At 43.4% G+C, this 20,460-nt stretch overlaps 1 protein-coding gene across 1 annotated transcript; it reads right to left on the bottom strand.

The window, feature by feature from the left end:
- Nucleotides 1–1,981: 1,981 nt before the first annotated feature.
- tshr (thyroid stimulating hormone receptor) lies at nucleotides 1,982–20,377 on the bottom strand. Its single transcript, XM_076048327.1, has 9 exons — nucleotides 20,202–20,377; nucleotides 12,080–12,154; nucleotides 9,441–9,515; nucleotides 8,990–9,064; nucleotides 8,368–8,445; nucleotides 7,686–7,754; nucleotides 6,755–6,832; nucleotides 4,703–4,891; nucleotides 1,982–4,242 (listed from the first exon to the last, which is right to left on the bottom strand). The coding sequence occupies exons 1-9, from the start codon at nucleotides 20,375–20,377 to the stop codon at nucleotides 2,805–2,807; spliced, it is 2,253 nt and encodes a 750-aa protein (XP_075904442.1). The 3' UTR covers nucleotides 1,982–2,804.
- Between the last annotated feature and the right edge of the window lie 83 nt (nucleotides 20,378–20,460).

The raw sequence follows: 20,460 nt of genomic DNA, 5'->3' as shown, positions 1-20,460 counted from the left end.
ATCTGCCAGGCCGTGACTCAAGGTGGCTTGAGTCGTGCATTATTGTCCTTGGCAGTTGAGTGCTTGAGTGCACAAAGTGTTTTGAAACTAAGAATTCAAAATGCAGTATATTATCCAAACATGATTAAAAAATTTGTGTGAAGTGATGCACACCTTTATATAAAACCCATACAAGCAGAATGTCACAAACATCTCAAATTCCAAATATGTACATATATATATATACACATATATATATATATATGGGTTAGTAATGTTTGCTATCGGTAATGTTGCACTCAAATTAGCCGGCTATCTACCGTCGGCATCGCCTAGCATAGCTACCAAAAGTACTCCTATCCATACAGTTTAACCAGGAATTAATGTTGTGGTACCCATTTGGTTTTCCCATAAGAGAATCCACTTTTGAAACAAGAGACACTGAAAAGTTGTGCTGAGACTGCATGGCTCGCTCTAGTAAACATTCAAGAGTTCTGTGAGAGGTAAGGCTTTGACTCTTTGAGAGCATTGCCCATGCCTACTGGCCCACGAAATAACGCAAAATTTAAAATGCTTGGATTTTCGCAGACCCGACGAGATTAACCGGACAGATACCTGAATGCTTTTGCCTCCTTGAGCTGCAAAAACAGAAGGTCCAGTTTCTTTATTTGGTTGTGCTTTTCTCTTTGTACTTAATTTGACCTCAGCAACCCAATTTGGTGTGTTGCGTTTTCGGTTCCTGCCCGTGCTTGTTTGAGGAATGACTCAGAGATGCGTTTATTTGAAATACTGAGCAAGGAATGATCAGAAAAGCCTGAGAACCAGCTACATGAAGAATGTCCAAATAAATTTCCTCCAAGTCTTAATCAGTTCATTTGGCCCCATCTTTCCTCTCTTGTAGGTTATGATCCCGCGTGCACACATCTTCAAATTCTGTGATGTGCTCTATGAAAATCCTGATGGATCTTTGGAGAGGGGGAAAAACTCGCGAATGTGCAGCCGTTTTGATTTTTACGAACCCTGACACGCAGACACTTGTGAAACAACTGTGAGCTAACGCTAACTGGCAGTGGAAGTGAGGGACATGCTCGCAAATGAAGCGAGGCACATCAAGCACCGGCTCTGAATGCTTAACGTTTGAAGGGATCCACAGTGGGTTGTGGTTAATGGGTGATTGGAAGGGATGGATGTAAAGCCTTGGAAAACTTTCAGCCGAAAATAATGTGGACTGGAACATACTAAGCAGGGGCTGTTGCGATTATGATTACAATTATTATTATTTATCAAAGGAGACATCCTTTAACGCACTGATGCATGGAAAATACATTAGTGTGATACAGACTTTGGAATGTTAGTCTTTAAGAAAAAAAAAAAATGGACACATTCTTATGCTGCCAGGTCAAATATCCTCGCAACGACTCAGTAATAAAAATTAAAATCTGTCTGAAACGGGGCCCCTTTCCTGGAAAGTCCCTCCCTACCCCTGAACCCTCTTCATCTGTAGATTTCATTGAAAAAAATGTCACCCAACAGATGTAACAAAACACTAACCAGATGTTAAACTGCCATTGACAGAAGGTGTCCACTTTAACCCGTAATGGCTTAATATGGTACAACTCTCAGCTCTCCATGGCTCAACTCTCCATTTTGAAAGCCTCGCCTGCCTTTGCCTCGCACTTGTCACGGAGAAAGCCGAGGCTATCTCTGCTGATTGCGTAAGCCACTTGTATCCATAAGAGGGATAAGAATAACACGGTCATGCTTGAGAAAACAACCATTCCATTCCAGCGGAGAGACGGGGCTTTAAGAGCATATATATTTGCGATAATCATAGCCGGCTGTAAAAATTGTTAATACACAAAGTATGTCTGTTGTTGACTTTTTGTAATTGGAAAGAAGTCAAAATAAGAATCCTGGGCTACATTTTTTTTTAAAAGCAACTTTTACTATAATATAGCGCTAAATCACATCTGTCAGCTAGAAACTACCTCCGCTGTAAAAATGTTCTATTCAGACAACATGGTTTACACAGATAAACTTTTGTTTATTTACAGTGAAGCTTTCAGAAATATACATTAGCAAAACCAGTTCATAGTTTTACTTCATACAGACAGTGGTTAATAAAGTTTTTCTATTAATTTATAAACCATAGTAAAGTTTTCATTGTGAACGGCACTGAGCCAGCAGGCTGTCCTCGAATACAATAACCCATTAATATGAAACTATATAATGCAAAAATTAAAGCCACATAATTCAATTTTCCTACCTTAAAATTAAATTTTCATGGTTATTACAATAATTCATTGAGTTGTAACAAGGTGAATGGCACTTCTGGACTAGAAAGATATATACATTCCTGTACCAGGTCAGCTGGGGGTTCTGTGGCAGTGATGCTACTCCTATGGCTGCCTGTCAAGGAGTTGTAAAAAAACAAAAATGTGGCACTATGGTGGACAAACTACACTGGTGTCACTTTAAACTATGTGCGCTGCATTAATTGAAGAAAACATATAGAAAAATACACAGGTGTAAGTTTTAATTCATGTTTATCACTCTGTCAAAAACTCTTTGCTCTTCTAGCAAAGAGCTCTGAATGCAAATGACAAAATGAACCTCATAACTTTGGTGACATTCGATATCTCCAACAACTGGCGCTAGAAAATCATCACAGCTGAAATTGGAAAAACAGCTGAACTTGGCCTGAATTTGAAAGCAGATTCAAAACTCTAGAGGTTTCTGTTAAGTACCCAAACAGATTTCCCCTTAAGGCCTCTCCTCTCCCACCTGAACCTGTCTCCCTTTACAACATTAACTTGCCATTTGGCTCACGTGTTCAGGCAGTGGCTCTCCTCTGGTCCTCTCTCCTTGAAAGCTGCCTGCTCCTTGCTCTGTTCGGAGCATTTCTTGAGGTGGATGGGCACTTCTTCCTGGCCTATGCTTCCACCTTTTCTAACTTTGTCCTTGCGGACTTGTGATGTCCCACTGCTGCCCTTTGACGAGACAGTCTGGCCTCTGAACAGTTGGGCTTGCTGCTGGCAAAGGCCCACCTTGCTCAGGAGGATGAATATATCCCCCCTGAATGCCTTGGTGAAGATGGCGTAGAGGAAGGGGTTGGCACAGGAATTGAGCGGGTAGAAGAGCACCAATAAGATCTTGGAGTTAGAGACAGTGATGAGTGGTCTGTCCAGCACAGCTGACATGGCATAGAAAGAGATAGGCGCCATGCACAAGAAGTCAGTAAAGATGAGCACTGCCATGCGCTTGGCAATGTTGGTATCCTTGGATCCAGAGTGGTAGTGAGGGTTGTGCACTGCACAGTAGATCTTGATGTAGCAAGCACAGATGACAAAAAAGGCTAAAATGTTGAGGACCAGAACTGACAAGATGTAGACCTGCGCCACTATGGACTGCGTGTCCATAGGGAGACAGATACTGACCTTCTGGTAACTGCTTACCCCAACCAGAGGTAGCAAGGCCAAGAACAGGCAGAAGATCCAGCCACCGAGCATCACAGCGGCAGCGTGATGCAGGTGTAATTTCCGATCCAGCCGCATTGCAAAGGTGATCGCGTACCATCTCTCTAAAGTGATCACCGTCAAAGTATAGACGGACAGTTCACTTGCAAAGACAGTAAAAAACCCTGCGAGTCCACAGCCGGGACCTGTCTGCCAGCCTATGGCGTGGTTGAAGTATTCACTGCGCGTGTGGAGGTCCACAGAGGCGATGAGCAGCAGGTAAATCCCCATGCATAGATCCGCAAAGGCCAAATGACACATGAGGAAGCGCGAGACTGACAGCTTGTAATGGCTGGTGAGCAACACCAAGAGTACCACCACGTTCCCCACAACAGCCAGCAGACTGACGAACCACACTGACACTCGCAGGAAGCCAAAACCCATGATGTCTTCGCATGGGTTGAATTCGTCAGGCTCTGGAGCACACGCCACCTCCACTCCCTCCTCACACGCCACATAATCATAACGATTGTCAAAGTCTTGGCCAGTGTCTTCCTGGGCATTTTTGAGGGTCTCTCCAAACCCCACATCTTCATCTGGCTTGCCCCCAAAGTAGGCGTGGTAATGGAGGCTGCTGTGGAAGTCCCCTATTCCCCAGTCTTGTTGGGCCTCTGTGTGGCCTTCGTCGTCTGGCACTGGGTTCACCTCGCTGTCTCCATGAAATGAGGGCATTTGTAGGTGACCGACAGAACGCTTGTGATGCTGGTCATAGAGAGCTGTGAGGTTACAGATGAGGTCCTCCAAAGGGCTGAAAAATATGCAGGAGAAGAAGTTTAATTGGGGCACATTAAATAATAATGCCATTCCAAATTTGATTTATGGCTTCAATTTAGAGTACTGCAGCTCCAAGTATTAAATCAAACTCGATCGCTCTTTCCTTCTGAAGAAAAAAGATTATTTTAACAATCATTAGTAGTCTCGTGTTAGCCTTATTCTTATACTAACAACAGTGACTGACACTAATTACAAAGAACTGTGTCGACCTTTAGGTAAACGCGTCATAAATTTGCTTTAGTTTTTTTGCTTTACAGCCAAAATCCACACCATACCCTCTCACTGTAGCACTTTCATTCACAAAAAACAAAACCAGCACCACAAGAGCAGTCTGTTGGATGCTTTTTATTTCAAGTGTTTGCGATGACACCAAATGGCCTCAGCACTCCTGGGAACACTCTATGACTAAGTGCGTAATTGAGAAAGGAGCTCACCCCCGTTTCTTTTTGACATTTTTGAACCCGCAGCAGTGGCTTGGGTAGGTGAGGTTGGCATTGGTGAGGTGCTTGAAAGTTTTGATGGGGGGGAGTTTCTTCAGGGCCCAGGCATCACGTGCCTTCAGCTCTCGGAGAGAATCCATTCCAGTAGTCGGGAGGGAGGCTATCCCCGTTTCTGACACATCTCTTCACAAAGAAAAGGAAATTAAAATAGACATATACACTAAGGTAGATATGGCAATTGGTTGGCCTGACAACCAAAGTCAAGAAGCAAGCTTTATACCAACATCAGTTAGTTTATACTGTTATTTATTTCCCCTGGCAACTTTTACCAAATGTAGATCAGCTGGCTGCATCTTTTAAGCACTTCTGAAGAGAGGTTAGTGTAGGTTTTGGGGAACTGATGGATTTTACGTTTGTTTCTTATCTTAATCTCTCCAGGAAGAGAAAATTACCAACTGAGACCATTAAAATACCATTAGGTAATCCAGCTTTCTCCAACACACAGGGAACTTGATATGACCATAGCACAGAATAGTAAATCCTCAGCTGGGTTCACATTTGGGGCAAGAGCCCTGATGCAGCTGACAACATGGGACAGAACATCATCTGAATTGCCAGATATGACGAGACAGAGTGTACAGATTAAACTGTACCTTCCATCTGTTTTCTGGAGCTCCCTACTCAATGCGTCTTAAACCCATTACTTTGTGGTATTTTCTTGCTTTTAGTCGTCATGCCAAAACCAGATCAACCTCAACCCCGAAAAGGCATGCAGGGAATTGTTGATCCCACCAATATTTGTCGGATCACAACATCAGGACACCCAGATACATACCCTTCCCCTTATGTCTATGTCAACCAAGGCAGCACCAAGTTCTCTTGAGCAATCTTTATTGTTTTTACCCAGTGAAGTGCTTAGTCATTGTGTATTCTGGTTGATTGAATTAAAATCTAGCTTTTTAAATAAAATAGTTGTTCTTTTTTAGTCACATTTGCTCTGCAAATATCTCTGCTTTCTGTTTATCTTTCCCCTCATGGGTCACATTGTGTGAGAGTGTGAAAAAAAGAGCACTTGATTTTGTCATTTGCAGATGTTTGGCTTATGACCTAATAAGTGACTCACTCAGGACAGGCTCCACAGTGGAATGCAAACCCCATTCACCTTACAGGCGCTTAATGGCTTGGTCGGAGTCAAACAGGAACCAGATAGCCGTGGTAGAGGTTTAAAAGTGGCTTTCAAATCTGGAAATCATCTTTAGAATTTTCAAGAATGATATTATCAATAATAGGGACAGTTCTCCCCACAGTCACACACAAGATGCTTTACATATTTTGTAGTCAAAGACACAGCTGTAGAGGATTGACTTGTGCCTTTTCCTGAACGTCTGTCCCATTTTGCAATAATCTGATCATTTGTCTTGTTTACTAATCTGAACATCTGGCGAAATCTGAAATTAAACTCTGTTCTTATTTAATAATAGGCTTAGTGGGTGACTGTAGCCGCAACACAACACGGAAACTATAATTTAATTCAATCATCATTGGTCATTACAGCTATCACCACATCATCATGTTTGTCAGATGACTCAAGAGATCCAGTAAATGGCCTAGCATTAAGTCTGGTGGCAAAAACAAACATCCAACCATCTCAAAAGGTAAATGGTTGGCTAGTATCGGTTAACAAGCTTGCAAGCTCCTTGCTATGGAAGCACATTTAAATCATGCGTGAAGGTGGTATGTGTTTGCTTAATGTACAGTCGAAAGTCTTTCATACAATCGTCATACAGAACAGAATTTACAAAAGGAATTAAAAAACAAAATGTTAAGTGCAAAACAGCAGTGTGCAATTTGGGACCACACTGTCCTTTTTAAGATTTGTGCATTTCTGCATCTTAAGCACACTGATGGAAGTACCAGTGTGTGATTCGGAACACAGCTGTAGTCTCATGCTCATAGTGCTTTAAAGCATTCACATCAAGATTTAAAGATGCTATACTTTTAAAGAACAGAATCTTAAGAGCATTGCCCTCACTTCTGCGTACTCACAGAAACAGTGGCCCGCTGATGGTGCCTGCAAAAGCCCTTTCATCCATCTTGGTGAGATACCTGTTCCTGTGAAGGTCTCTGGAAAGGTAAGCACATCTTAAATATTAAGAGGACAAACTTTGCATTTTCACACTGACTAAGGCAAGGCATGGCATTGTACCCTTTCCTTTACCTTGTGATGGCTTACTTTTTGCTCATGTTTTCTTGCATTTTTGAAGTGATAAAATGTAAGAAGAAGTTGCAGCTTAATCATGTTGAGTGAATTTGGAACAAATGTGATTTGATGGTGCTTTTCTTTTTTTTTACATACGACACTGCCTCACTAAACATGAGGCTGAATCGCTCTAAAATATAATAATGATAATGAACATGCAACGGGGATGTTTGTCTTGGTCAGGCTGCTCTGGGTTCACTTCCCCCCTTTGGAGCAGATCAGTGGCCAACACAAACATCTATATGCGAAAACTCGCTAGTCACAGTCTGATGGCTTAATTAGGCTCTCCTAAGGACCCGGCATGTGTGTGGGGTTGCAAAAGGGGAAATGGGTCTTAAACTGATATCATAAATACCTCATATCCTGAATATGCAGGGCTCTCATCCTGTCCTTTTATGAAGTATCCACCTGAGGCAACTGAATACAGTGTGAAATTGATTTCTTCCATTATGACAAAGGACCAAGGGTCCAACGTCAGCGTAAGGCAGGGGGAAAACTTTAAAAAGGGTGTCCTGATTTTCTCCTCTGCATAGACACTTTCACATGGGAACAGTGGCGAACCTGCCCTTTTTTCATGCTACAACTGCAATAAGGTGGTCTGGGAATGGGCCCACACGTGCCAAACACATGTCCCTAAAGTTCGCAAAACTACTATTACAGATACTGAATCAAGTTATTAACCATTTTTACAGACCATATATGGTAGAAAATACCTACACTTGGTCTAGCTTGGTCCTGTTAAAGGCATGATGATGGATTTCTCGGAAGCCGTTTCCATACAGCATTCTGGCAAAAACAGAGAAGATGTTTCCACATGAAGCGGACTCCGTTGTTGCTTCAGACTCAAGAACCGCTATCGAGCAATTGAAAACATTTTCCATGTGGGCAGGCTCCGCCGATATCTGCTCAACAGCCACAGAGATAAGTACTTACTTAGCGTATTTTTACGTGCTATGGTGAGGTCGGTGCAATTTTGCGGCCTCACCGCCTGACCAGCAGCGTCCGTAACATCCTGTTTTGCAGATTAAAAATTGCAGACCCACTTCCAGGCCTGCCAGAACTTGGCCACATACATTTCCCTGTTGTGTTGTGTTCTGGCTGTGCAATAGCTTTTGGTGCCTTGGTGAGATTTACATGAGTTAAGGGTGGAAAAAATGTTTTTAAAATTATGCAGTCTCCTTTGCCAGTGGCGATTATTTAGAGGTTTAGTTTATCAGAAAAAAAAAGTGACAGTACTTGTAATGTGTTTTGTATCAATTGCTGAAAGGTCTCAAAGCACCCTGTGTTTTTTCTGAAGGCTGTAAACAGAGGGCTAAATATACCTATTACCTGAAATCTATAGAATTACATTTTTTGGAAACAATCATGGGAGGTGACGTTGTGCATGCAGATGGCTTACACTGTTAGGACGTTGTTGGTGATGCCACGGAATGAGTTGGCCGGGATCACGGTGATGTAGGGATGATCAACAATTTCCCTGCAGAGGATGAAAGAGGACGTCAAAAGTGGAGCTGCGGTGGTGAGGCGCTCCGAAGCGGTGCGGCTCAGGAGGAATATTAAATTAGCGAGTGTCGCGAGGATGTGCCCGCGCAGTTATTCTCGGAATGACGGATGGTTATTGAGTCCAAACGGCAAATAAGGCACCCTTGCATACACACAGACATAGGGTGCAAACGCTGTGTCAATAATGCGCAATCCGATTTCTAACGGAAAAGTGTCTTGTTAGCGGCGGCGTTACTCAGATTTGAGACCACACACTCGGCGCTCCACGCGATCTCTTCTTTCTGTAAGTGCCCTTTCATTCTTCTTTGTGACAACCCAAATATTAAGGAAGCCCAGGATGTCCCTTTGCAGAGCAAGGAGCCATCCATCTTCATGAGTGTGAAGTGCACAGGGGAAGCTGATAGCGGTTATTATGACAGCTGTATTGGTCTGTAATAGGGTAATGTTCCGGGGAATGATGCCGCCCAAATATTGATCAGTGTGTCTGTTTTATAAGTTGTGAAGTTATTGCCACTTACAGTATGAAGTTCACGTCATCAGAGCGGATGCTGCTCAAGTCGGGGAAGACAGTGAGACCAGTATTGAAAATTCCCCTAAACAGAAAGAGAGCGTACAAATACAGGACATACAAAATGTTTCAAAAGGTGTCAGCACTCGTTTTGCTGTGTAATTCAAGTGAGAATTGCCCATCACGTAGCAGACCTTTGGCCAAACATGCTTTCTGCTAGAATCCATGTATTCTGTCTGGGTCATAAATTGTTTTGACCTGTGATGTCTTTATGCTCAGTCCAGAAACTCTATGTGCTTCTGGCCCTTTACGCTGCATTAAACTCAGGAGGAATCCAAAGTTGACTTGGCCCTACGTCTGCGCATGCACTCGATGTTAATAAATTGCCATGACTAAATTCTTTCCAGACATCAATACTTTTTAAATACAAAGGCGAAAGAGAAAGCAGTACTCGGTCTTACAGGTATTTGAGGTTCGGGAGGTCTTTAAAGGCCTCTCGGTGAATGTAGGTCAGACTTCTTGCGTTTCGAATCTCTCTGGAAAAAACAAAGCAAAATGCTGTGAGTATATATTATTCTGGAGGAAAAAAATAAAAAAATAAAAAAAACGTGGTAGGTAACCTTGTCAAGATATGCGTGAAGGAATAATTAGCCCTGAAGAGGCCAGATAGTTTTATTTTGGTTACTCAGGTTAACCTGACCAGACAAGCCAAACAAAATGTTCAGCGAATCCATTGGATTTATTACACATATCTATCTCTGGATCAACCCATTAATTAAAAAAGTCTGGAAAAGGAAACTACTTTGGGGTGAAGATTGGACCAAGTCTCTATCATCCCAATCAAACTGGACCTCTTGTGAGTCAACCTAAAGTGGTCGTATGCAGTTCTGGTCAGTCACTGTGGTGAATGAGCACCATTGTGATGATTACAAAATCATTATACTTATACTTTCATTTGACTTGCTTCAGTGTGTGTTCATGCCAAAAACTTTAGAATCTCCCTGTGGTCCAAACACACCCGGAGCCGCACCCTGTGCTGCCCCCCTGTGGCATGGCAGTGAAATAAACAAACAAAAAATACATACGATACCTTCTACAGAAATTAAAACTGTCTACATTGGCTTACTGCCAGCTGGCTGGGATGAGACTGAAGCTACATATTAGTGCCAGCGGTGGTGGTAGTAATCTGGACATATGCAATCAATGCGTTGCACTTTTAATGAAGTTCTTGGCCAAAGTCAGTCGGCAGTGAAGGGACAATGTCTTTTCCACCAAAGAAAGTCTTCGGTGGCGTTCTTTATTCTTCATTTAATGCAAAAACGCTTTCTAAATTTGACAGAAATTCAGTTTGTGCAAATGCCGTCCGCAGCAGCTAGCCCGTCTCTAGTTTACCTTCCTTTACATCTGCATCTTCTGTGGTATGTGAGGCAGCTCGAGGCAGTCGCTTAATGCTTCTGCCACAAGCTCTGCAAGATGGCTGTGTGAGATTTCAGAATAGAACCTTCAGCTATCCGTTGCCTTGCAAGGTTCAGGGATGACCTAGTCTCGGAACGGACAACTCTGTCTGTTGTTTGAGGCCACGCCAGCAAGCACCTGGCCACTCTTGGTAAAGAGTATCTGGCCGGGTGTGGTTCATTTTTTCAGTGCATGACTCTTATGCAGCCACGCCTCTAAACGATATGCTATTGCCTCTTATAATCACTAAATTGTTTAAAACAGAGAGATTACAGAACATCAAGGAGGCATCGCTCTACAAGCCAAAGCGGTGAGGCTACCAGGACCTTGAATCCATCACAACTCTTTGAACTCCAGATGGCTGGACAGACATGACCAATGGGAAGAGATTTTTCTTTGACATCAATTTTTATGCAGCTGGGGTTGCCAAAGATAGAGTTTTTATTTCCCCTGGCATCAGGCCGGGGAAATTTGCAACCAGAAAAGGTTTATGAGAATCTCACATCTATTCATTTCAAGAAAGAACATGAATGCTGCAAACAAGCTGCCGAGGCAAAGTTAAAGTAGACTCTTTTGGATTTAAGGGATTTTTTCCAAAAATTGATTGAAATGTGGACTCTTGAGCGCATTAGACACAGATTGAAGCATTTACCAAAACTGAGAAGTGCCCAAAAATAATTGCTTCCTGATTAAAAAAAAATGGAGAAGAAATAAATACCTAAAACCCTGCGGTTCATCTAAATGGCGGCGCGATACACAACCTCAGCACTGTGTGAATTCTCAGCTCCGGCTGCAGTCCTCGACCTGCAGCTGCCGTTGGCCTCAAGCCGCCGACAGGAAGTGGGGCATTAATTTGTGTCTGACCCTGAAGGAAACCTGAGAGAGATGCCATTATCTGATGTGTAGCGCCGCGCCAATCAGTGGCAAAATAGGCCCCCGGACAGCCAAAATACACCGTCAAAAGCACAGATACAGCCCTTAGCCAGCAGGACGAATTAGCGTTTCTGTCTTTATTTTGACATCTGGGAAGAGGGACAACTAAAGTAAACATGACAGTCAAATGATAGCCTAGTGGCTAATTACAGCCACTCTCTTAAACAGCTGCGCACCGCCACCAATTTAACTGAGCGTTTGAAGAGTAGCAAACAAATTGCCCGCGCCTGAAGTGGCGCAAACTTGGCTCAAACCATTCATGTATCATTCATGGCCGCACAAGTAGCGCATCAGGTGCTGGAAAATGCATGAACCCGCGTGTAAAGGTTCATCATAAACAAGACAAAGAACCGGGATGGTCTTCGGGCCTCTCTGCTCCAACGTGATTGGCCCAGGCAGTTTCCAACTTGGGTTAGACACAGCTTGCACGCGCCGATCCCACGGCAGGGGTATTCCTTCAGCTCTCCTTTAATTGCAGCTAAGGGCTTACGCGCTGCCTCACCCTGCAACAATGAGTAGCACTCAGTGGTGCCACGCAACGGAGGAGAGAAATTAGATTGTAATGTGTTTCTCCTGCGCTTCCTTTTGCTGCCGGCGAGCCTCAAAATGAAGCATCTGGCCCTCTCGAAAGCAGCAGCTCAGTCAATCCAGATCAATAAAGAGCGCACCTTTACTTATTAAGGTATTTTTTTTCCAACCTTCAGTTACTTACATGTGCGTGATTTTCCTCAGGCCGTAGAACGAGTGCCGTTCGAGCCTCCGCAGAGTCTCATCCACATACATATATCTGAAGGGGAAAATACAGGAATCTCAAACTCAGTGTAACGCACATATTGTCTTTTAAATAGCGAAAGAAAAAAGGGAAAAGTTTACTTTCTACCACCTGTCTGGCATGTAAGAAAGGAAGCAGTGTGCCAGCAGTGCTGTCGGTGAAATCCAAGAGGTGTTTTCATAAACCACTTTGAAACGCGTGGCTACGAAAAACGATCCCAAAAAGCCGGGAACTCCTTCCCGAATTTATCAATCTGCCAAAGTCGCAGGGCAATTTTACAGGAATGCACCTCGACATATACATTACCCAGGAATCAGTCGCCCTGCGCCCATGTGTTGGTGCTTGGAGACAAGTATGCTCTTAAAATAATCGCCCTCGGAGCTAAATGACTTACTTATGAACCAAACAAATGAAATATTTTGCCTTCAGGCAGATTGGACTGTGTGATCAAAGCTCCTCATGACAATTAACCCTTCGACTGATAGTCAATGGACTGTTTTAATCATTTTATCTAAAATGTAGATGCACTTGGTGTCTCGTGTCTTAGTCGGACTTTGTAAAAACGTCCCTTCACGCATGACTTGGAGTGAGACGGATCGAGGCACCGGTGTATATTTTACCTCTACACACGGGCTTCACCCCATACTGGGAATCTTAAAATCAACTCACACACCCATGAAGGCAGTGCTGGAATACCGGCACAATGTCCAAACCCCACTGTGGTCGAAGCGGGGTTTGGACATTCCTGCTGATGGAATGTTTTGGAGCTTCCAGGTGTGATTAGGAGCCAGCGGTGATACTAAACAGAGAGGATATCATCTGCTTGGGCGGTAGACAGGAGAAGGCTAGTTTGGAGCCAGCTTTTTCAGTTGGGGTTTTTTGGTTTTTCTTGGCAAAGCGGTGGGGAGAAAACAAGTGAATCAAAGTCAATTGCTGAAAACAGTGCACAAGACTATTAATTCACATGGACGAATCGCCACTCACATCCTGGAAATGTTGGCCATGCTGGAAAAGGCGTCCGCTTGCACCGTTGACAGTCGGGTTTCGAAAAGCCATCTGGTTAAGGAAAAAAAGGAGGGAAATTTTATTTGTCACCAGGAATATTTCTCTGCACCGCCAGCTGTTTAATGATTTCTGTCATAAAAGGATGCATAATTTTGAGTATTTTGTTTTGCAGCACACAACCAGACAACTCAGCTTGCTAGCTAAGCGTCTCCATTAAATGGCAGAAAATACCATGGCTAATAGTTGACTAATAGTTTCCCAGCACGGATAACATTTCACCTGGCACATGTTTGAGGCTAATAGATGAACCGACCCAGACTAGCATTTCTTTTCTCCTCTTTATGCTATGCTAACTGTGTCCTGGCCAGAGATTTAAGTTGTCCACTCGTAGCTTTAAATCACTTTAAACGTGACAGGTACAATTTCACAACTTTAGTAAAGGTTCTGGAGTACTATGCTATCTGGCATCTTGAAAAGCTGTCAGAACGGATGTAGGATCATGTCATCGCTCATAATTTTGAAACCGAGTCTGCTTGTAGCATTTCATTTACCTCTCTGGATACAACTTGCAAGGTGAAAGAGAACATGGGGCGGATAAAAGAATTGAGTCTCTACAATGATACATTTTTGAATGAGGTGAAAGGTTTATTTGAAGCAAATGGTGAGGCAGCTCTTCCAAGAAGATAGGAGAGAGAGAAAAAAAAAATCAAAGACCAAAGAGTTGGATTGGACTGGACCTGCAGCTGGCAGCCAAATCAAACAAAGTCTGGGGCTGTTTAGGATAACGTTTGGGGAAAAGGTTAAGGGCTGAGGTTGTGATACATGGACCAGAATGGAACTCTGCACTATTGCAGGATGAATTACAGCCCTATGTTGCAGCTACAGGTTGCAGTTTCAAATTGTTGCCTGCGATAGTAATCCTAAATTTCTTGCATAGCTGGGTACAATGGAATACATAATGATTTAAATCCCCCTATATTTTTTTCACATTCTTACTTTTTATCCTAGACATTGGTGGGACGTTCTAATTATCTCGCGTATCAAAAGATGTACATAAAGTAGCATATTTAGCCCCTTGTTTACTGCCTCCTGCAAAGATGCTTTGGCTTCCCACTAAAACTGATTTCTTTTTTTATGAAAGATTTTTCATCTGGGAGAGGTATCATCAGCGTGGGGTAAGCACAAGCAGAGGATGGACTTTCTTAATTCTCGGTGGTTGCCTAAAATTATTACTAAACATATTAATAAATGATAAACAATCGTTGCTAGACAGCCTTAAAAGAAGAAACTTTGGATAAGCGTACATCCAAACCATCTGAAAAAAATTGAGAAAAAGTGACAGTGGGAGTTTACAGAAGTCTACTTTCAAGTCTATTATTTGCCCCATGGGTGTTGGAGATGAGGGGCGTTTGGTGAGTCAGTCGGTAGAAACAGGAGCCCGCGCTCCACGCACACAGGCTTTGACAAGCTCAAACAAACAGAGAGACACTGAGCAGACCGCCGACACCAAACGCCCCCATCCGAACCACGCCGCTCCAACGTCGCTGCCGCAGCCGCCTCCTCCACCGCGCTTTAACCCAAATAACCGGTGTGTATTTTCCCTCTGGGGACCGCCGGCAGAAGACCAGCCGGCACGTCAGACGCCCGAGGAGGACGAGGAGGAGGAAGGTGCTCCCCTTCAATTTGTCATTTTGGATAGAACCCCCAAGAATAACAAACAGGCTGTGGGAATTGGGTTTGAAGTGGTGAGAGGCCGCGTAATTCATGACATTACAGGGATTGGATCCACAACGTGACTGTGTTTGCCACGACGTTGTCCCATTTGGCCGCGTTGCACCCTTGGTTTTGCGGAAAGTGGGAAGTCGTTGCTGCTTTCTTCTGTCAAAATCTTTCTGTCTTTTCTGTCTATACTTTGTTCAGGTTGTAATCGCACATCAATTTGTTCCGCCGGAAAAACTGAGATAAAAGCCGGATGTGCTGAACAGTGATTTCTACTGGTTTCATTCTCGGTCTAACGGCCCCATCGGGCTCAAGACATTTTTAATTCATCAGCATTTTCCAGCACATTCTGTGTCTGTAGCCTAAATTCCTAAGAAATTAGAAAAGTGTGTTGCCTGCGTCACTATTCAGAACTTATGTACTGAAACAATCTAAACGTCAAACCCTTTGTGATGTCACAAAGAGCACTTGACCTCATCGACAATTCTCCCAGCTTTTTAACCACACCTCCAGTCAGTTGGAGCCGCCTTGTTTTCATCCCCTTCTGAACAAACGCATTCGTTTTAGCAGAAAACTAAAAAATATTTTAGTAAATTGGAGCAAATGTGCTGTTTTCCAGAAACTTTTTTTTTTTTTCTTTAAGCGGTGAGTCGGTGTCTGGGATGAAAAATAAAGATCTGAGATTGGTTGGAATACAGGCCAGGGATACATAAAAAAAAATAAAAAAATAAAAAAATTTGCAAGCCAACTGATGGGTCCCATGAACACATTTAGCCACCGTTGCCGGGAGTAAATCGTGAACGGTAACAATTTCCACCGTGTGATCCCTCGGTGCAAACACGCAGCTCAGAAAACAGTCAGTATTTCCAGTGTTATTCAGCAAGGGTTCACAAATGCTTCTCAAATCTTATTTCCCCAATTAATGCCAGCGCTCATCTGTTACCAGTCAGGGAACGGGATTAGAATCCAACTCATCAGGCGGCTGTATTAGCAGAGAGGTTGAGGGACAGCAAGCATCACCAGCGAATTCAAACTCCAATCCAAATAACATTCTGGGGTTTATGGAAGACCGGAGCTGCCGAGCTTCTTTTTTTTTTTTTTTTGTCTCCCCTTCTTTCTTTCCCCTTGAAGCCCCCCTCCCACTCCTCACCCCCGCACTCCCCGCACACACTCCACTTTAATTATTCTCAAATGGAACTCTTGGGGTGTTTGAGAAATGTGCTGTAAAAAGTCAATATTGCGTTTGAAGGCATCGTCCAGGCGCAGTCGGCAGTCACGCTACGGCGACTCCTTCGCCGCGTCTGCGCTTTGCTTTGCACCACTCGTAGTCCCAGTGACACATGGAGCAGCCTCGACAAGTGCAAACACAAACACACACACACACACACACACACACACACACACACACACACACACACACACACACACACACACACACACACTCTAAACTCTTAGCATCCACAGGTTCACACCAACGTCTGCTGTCCAAATCACATTTTGAAAAAAAAAAAAAAAATCTGTTTCAAACTTTTTTTGACAGTTGAAAAAGACATTTATTTAATTGTAAAGCTTTAAAAAAAATTATATTTTCAAAGTTATTGTATGGATTTAAATAAAGCTGTTGATGCGAAAAAAGAGCTTTAAAAGAAACCTTATAAGGCACCAACATTCATTCATAAATATGATAAAATCTCATCCTTTATTTACAAAAAGTGTGTTCTAACACAATCTGGTCCTGATATCACCCCTTTGTGATGTCACAAACAACCCCACCGCGCCAGGTGCTGGTTTCACCCTCTTGTTTATGGCCCTTTTCTCTTTGTTGGAAATCACGCCGGGATGAAAGAATAAAGATCCGAAAAAGGAGGATCGACTTTAACGATAAATTATTCTGTGCCTTCTGTTACTTTCAAAGAATAATATCACTGTCCGCGCAGAGTTGAGGCTGTTTATTAATTCAATAGAATTTGACCAGATTTCTTTTTCAACTTTCCTTTTCACAGGCATGAAAAAATATACTTTATAAATGTAGCCCTCCACTGGAGGACGAGTTAAAATCAGTGCAGCAGCAGAATCGAGGGTGTGTGTGTGCTTGTGCGTGCGCGTGCGTGTGTGTGTTTACAGCCAGATCAGACTTTCACCGTCTAGTTCAAGTTTATCTGGCAGATATTTTTGACAGTGGGGCTGGCGCTCTGCTGCTCGGCGGCAGACTGCGGTGCCGCTCTGTCCTCCGGCGGGGGATTCTGGGTAAACTCAGGACAGGAATGTGAAGTGAAGGAATGATTGCAGCGCGCGCACCTGTGAATTGGGGCAGCGGCAGGAGGATAATTCAATGTGACGGCTTGCGCTCGGCACGGGGGGACATCCCAGACCATGATAAGAAAAACAGATCCTCACTCTCAGGCCTCCGCTTAGCACTTGATTGCTAAATTTAAAGGGCCTTTGCAGTCATTTTTTCCCCACCGCGTTTCTGTCCCCCCCCCCAGGAATCTAAAAAACCTGTCGCACAAATTGAGAGAATGTGAATACTTCAAATCAGCGGTGAAGCTGATGGTCTTCCAAGCAGATCCGAGAGGCAAAAATCACTGCCGCCACACTTCACAGCTCCGGAGAATCTGCCAAGATTATCTTTAGAACCGCTGGGCCTCGTTTGTCCTCAAGTCATTTTAAAGAAAAGATCCCTATATTGAAAAAAAAAATAAATACATAAATCTTGCCCACACTGACTTCATACACAAGCCATGCTCTCAGAGTAAGTGGCCAATCAAAAGCCTGAAGAAAAGTGGAAACTTTACACGACCGATTCAACAAAAACAACAACAATAGCCAGTAACCAGTGTGAGAATGACGACCACGTTGATTTATTCCTAATTCTAAAGCTGCAGTACAAAGTTTAACACCTAGAAAAACACAACCGTCTGATACCTTTGGTCACTTTGGAGAATAGATGTAAATATATCTGAATGTGTGTGAAAAGTGTTTTTCTTGTCTGCCATTGACATTATTGTGTAGGCAATCAAAAAAATACTTCCTTTTTTTTTTTCAAAATGCCCTTTTTAGTGAATTTTAAAATCTGTTTGCACGTAGATGAAAAGCCATAATGCATAGAAGAAGCTTGTTCAAATACCCAGGTACGTGCGGACAAGGTCTCCAGTAATCAGGCCTTATTGCTGACTGTGTTCAGACTGGTTGATCTCGTCATGTGTGCCCAATGCTTGACTCCTGCATGCTCGGCGGTTCCTCTGCAAAGGACTTGAAGACATTTCGTGTTGAGGCTGCAGAATGCGACCAAGCAAACCGCTGTTATTGCGCCTTATGCCACAGCGTCGGGCTTTAGTAAACACGCAAAATGCAAAGAGCCCTACTGTGTCCACTCGCCCACTTCAGACAAGGATCTGTCTGCTACCCTTTTGGACGCTGGGAGACTTTGCCCCAAAATGTCAACCTCAAAAAAAACCAAAACAATCAATGAATGAATCGGCTGGACGATTCTGTGCACTCTTTTGAGACATTTCAATCGGGACAGACCAGCAGGTGGACAGACACGCACCGTCCCCGGAGTGGTGCAGCCGTCGCGGCTCTGAATGTCATCAGTGAGCATTTGATGGGTTCATCTTTGGACGGATCAACATGTCACTGACCTCAATTCTGCCCGAGAAAGAGTGCCACTGGCTGGATTTACTGTGGAGTCGAGTTAAAAAAAAAAAAAAGAGAGAAAAAAAGCCAGACAGCCTCTCCTAGCGCTATGCAATTCACCACACCTGCTCCAAAACTATTAATATAAACTAAATTAAAGTACTTTCATTTAAATTTTTAAAAAAAGAAATCTACTGGCTCTTTATTTTGAGTAAAAAAAAAAACAACAACCTTTTTTTCCCAGCATAATGCATCTCAGCAAAACTCCCAAACTTTCACATGCGACAAAGGCTGCATGTGTTTCCGTCACTCAATAAAAAATAAAAAAAAGAGCACATGTCGTCGGCTGTTGCGTAATTCTCAGGCCGCGCTAAAGCAATTTCGGAAGCGTTGAGAAGCCCTGCTGCATTTCTCCGAGCTGACCCCCGCACATGACATCATGTCGGCTCCCAGGATCCCTCGCAGACACGGATTAGTTCCACGGGTCAAAAGGATTCCTATTTTTCCACGTTTTATTGCAATTTTATTAGCTATGGATTTTCAAGAGAGAGAGAGAGGGGGGAGAGAAAGCAAACACCCCTGAGTGTCAACCATCGAATGATCCAGCATTAGCATTGCTCGCGTGCGTGTTAATAGGTTCATCAAAGCTGAGGCTAACTGAATAAATGTGAGTTGGTGTGTTTAAACAGTTTCTAAGGAATTATTATTTTTAAAGGCCTTTCAATAAATGAGACACAGGGGAACATTCAAAACAGGCTTCAAAGCGCAAATTAGGAAAAGCAGTTTAAGTTTAAGTTTGTGCTATTTTCAATTCAAAAGCAACAAACGTGCCACTCGGGCCGCCGTGCATCACACAGTCTGCTGAGTAAACTGTACGAGAGCTAATTAGAAGGGCAAGCGGTCTAATAAGTGGAACACCCCCCCCCCCCCCCTCACACACACACACACACACACACACACACACACACACACACACACATCTCTGCATTTATATTAGAGACATTAAAATAACACAATAAAATACTCTGGCAAACACTGCACCCCAACCGCTGCATTTTATCACTTTCTAATTGCGGTTTGTTCATTTTGCGCCGTGCATCAATAACAGAAGTTAATGGCTCATTGCTGCTATTAATTTGCGCTCTCCAGTTATTACACATTAATAAGTTGTGTGTGTGTGTGTGTGTGTGTGTGTGTGTGTGTGTGTGTGTGTGTGTGTGTGTGTGTGTGTGCGTGCGTGCGTGCGTATGTGTGTGAGTGTGTGAGTGCGCGCACGTGCGCGCCTTTCATGCCTTTCAAAGACTGGCTTCATTTCACACTGCATTAGGAACACAAGTCACTCTGACAACTGGAACAGGGCTTGTTAGTAACACCGGGACACACACACACACACACACACACACACACACACACACACACACACACACACACACACACACACACACACACAGAATAATAATAATACCTTGAAATGGAATAACCACTTAAGATCACAGACAGCCCTCTGGTCCCTCTGGGAACACTTTGAAGGAATAATCGTGATATTATAATGATTTTTTTTTTCTTCCCCTCTCTTTCTCGGGGGTTAAGAGCACTTATTTAAAATGCATGGCTTAAGAGAAGAAGAAAAAAAAAACAGCACAAACGCCTTTCACAGATGCGCCTGGATATTCTTCTCTTTTTTTGAACGCCTACTACTCACAGAATCTCCGTGCTCGCCGGGAACCTGGGCAGAATATCAATGTCGATACAGGAGATGGTGCGGCTCATCCACTCGCTGCACTCGCACACGGCAGGGCAGGAATCGACAGCCTTCGACGCTCGGGCGCTGGCACGCAGGCTGAAGAGCGTCAACAGCGCGCACGTTATCACCTGCATCGCTGGATTGGTTGGCCTCAGAGATAAAGATAAAAAAAAAAAAAAAAAAAAGCAACAGGAGCGAAGTTTGTCACTGCAGAGCT

The sequence above is a fragment of the Nelusetta ayraudi genome, unplaced genomic scaffold (genome assembly GCF_046127955.1).
Source record: "Nelusetta ayraudi isolate G7.1 ecotype Tasmania unplaced genomic scaffold, CSIRO-AGI_Nayr_v1 ptg000100l, whole genome shotgun sequence".
Taxonomy (NCBI): domain Eukaryota; kingdom Metazoa; phylum Chordata; class Actinopteri; order Tetraodontiformes; family Monacanthidae; genus Nelusetta; species Nelusetta ayraudi.
The sequence above is the reverse complement of the archived record's forward strand: the minus strand, read 5'-3'. Positions and strand labels throughout refer to the sequence as shown.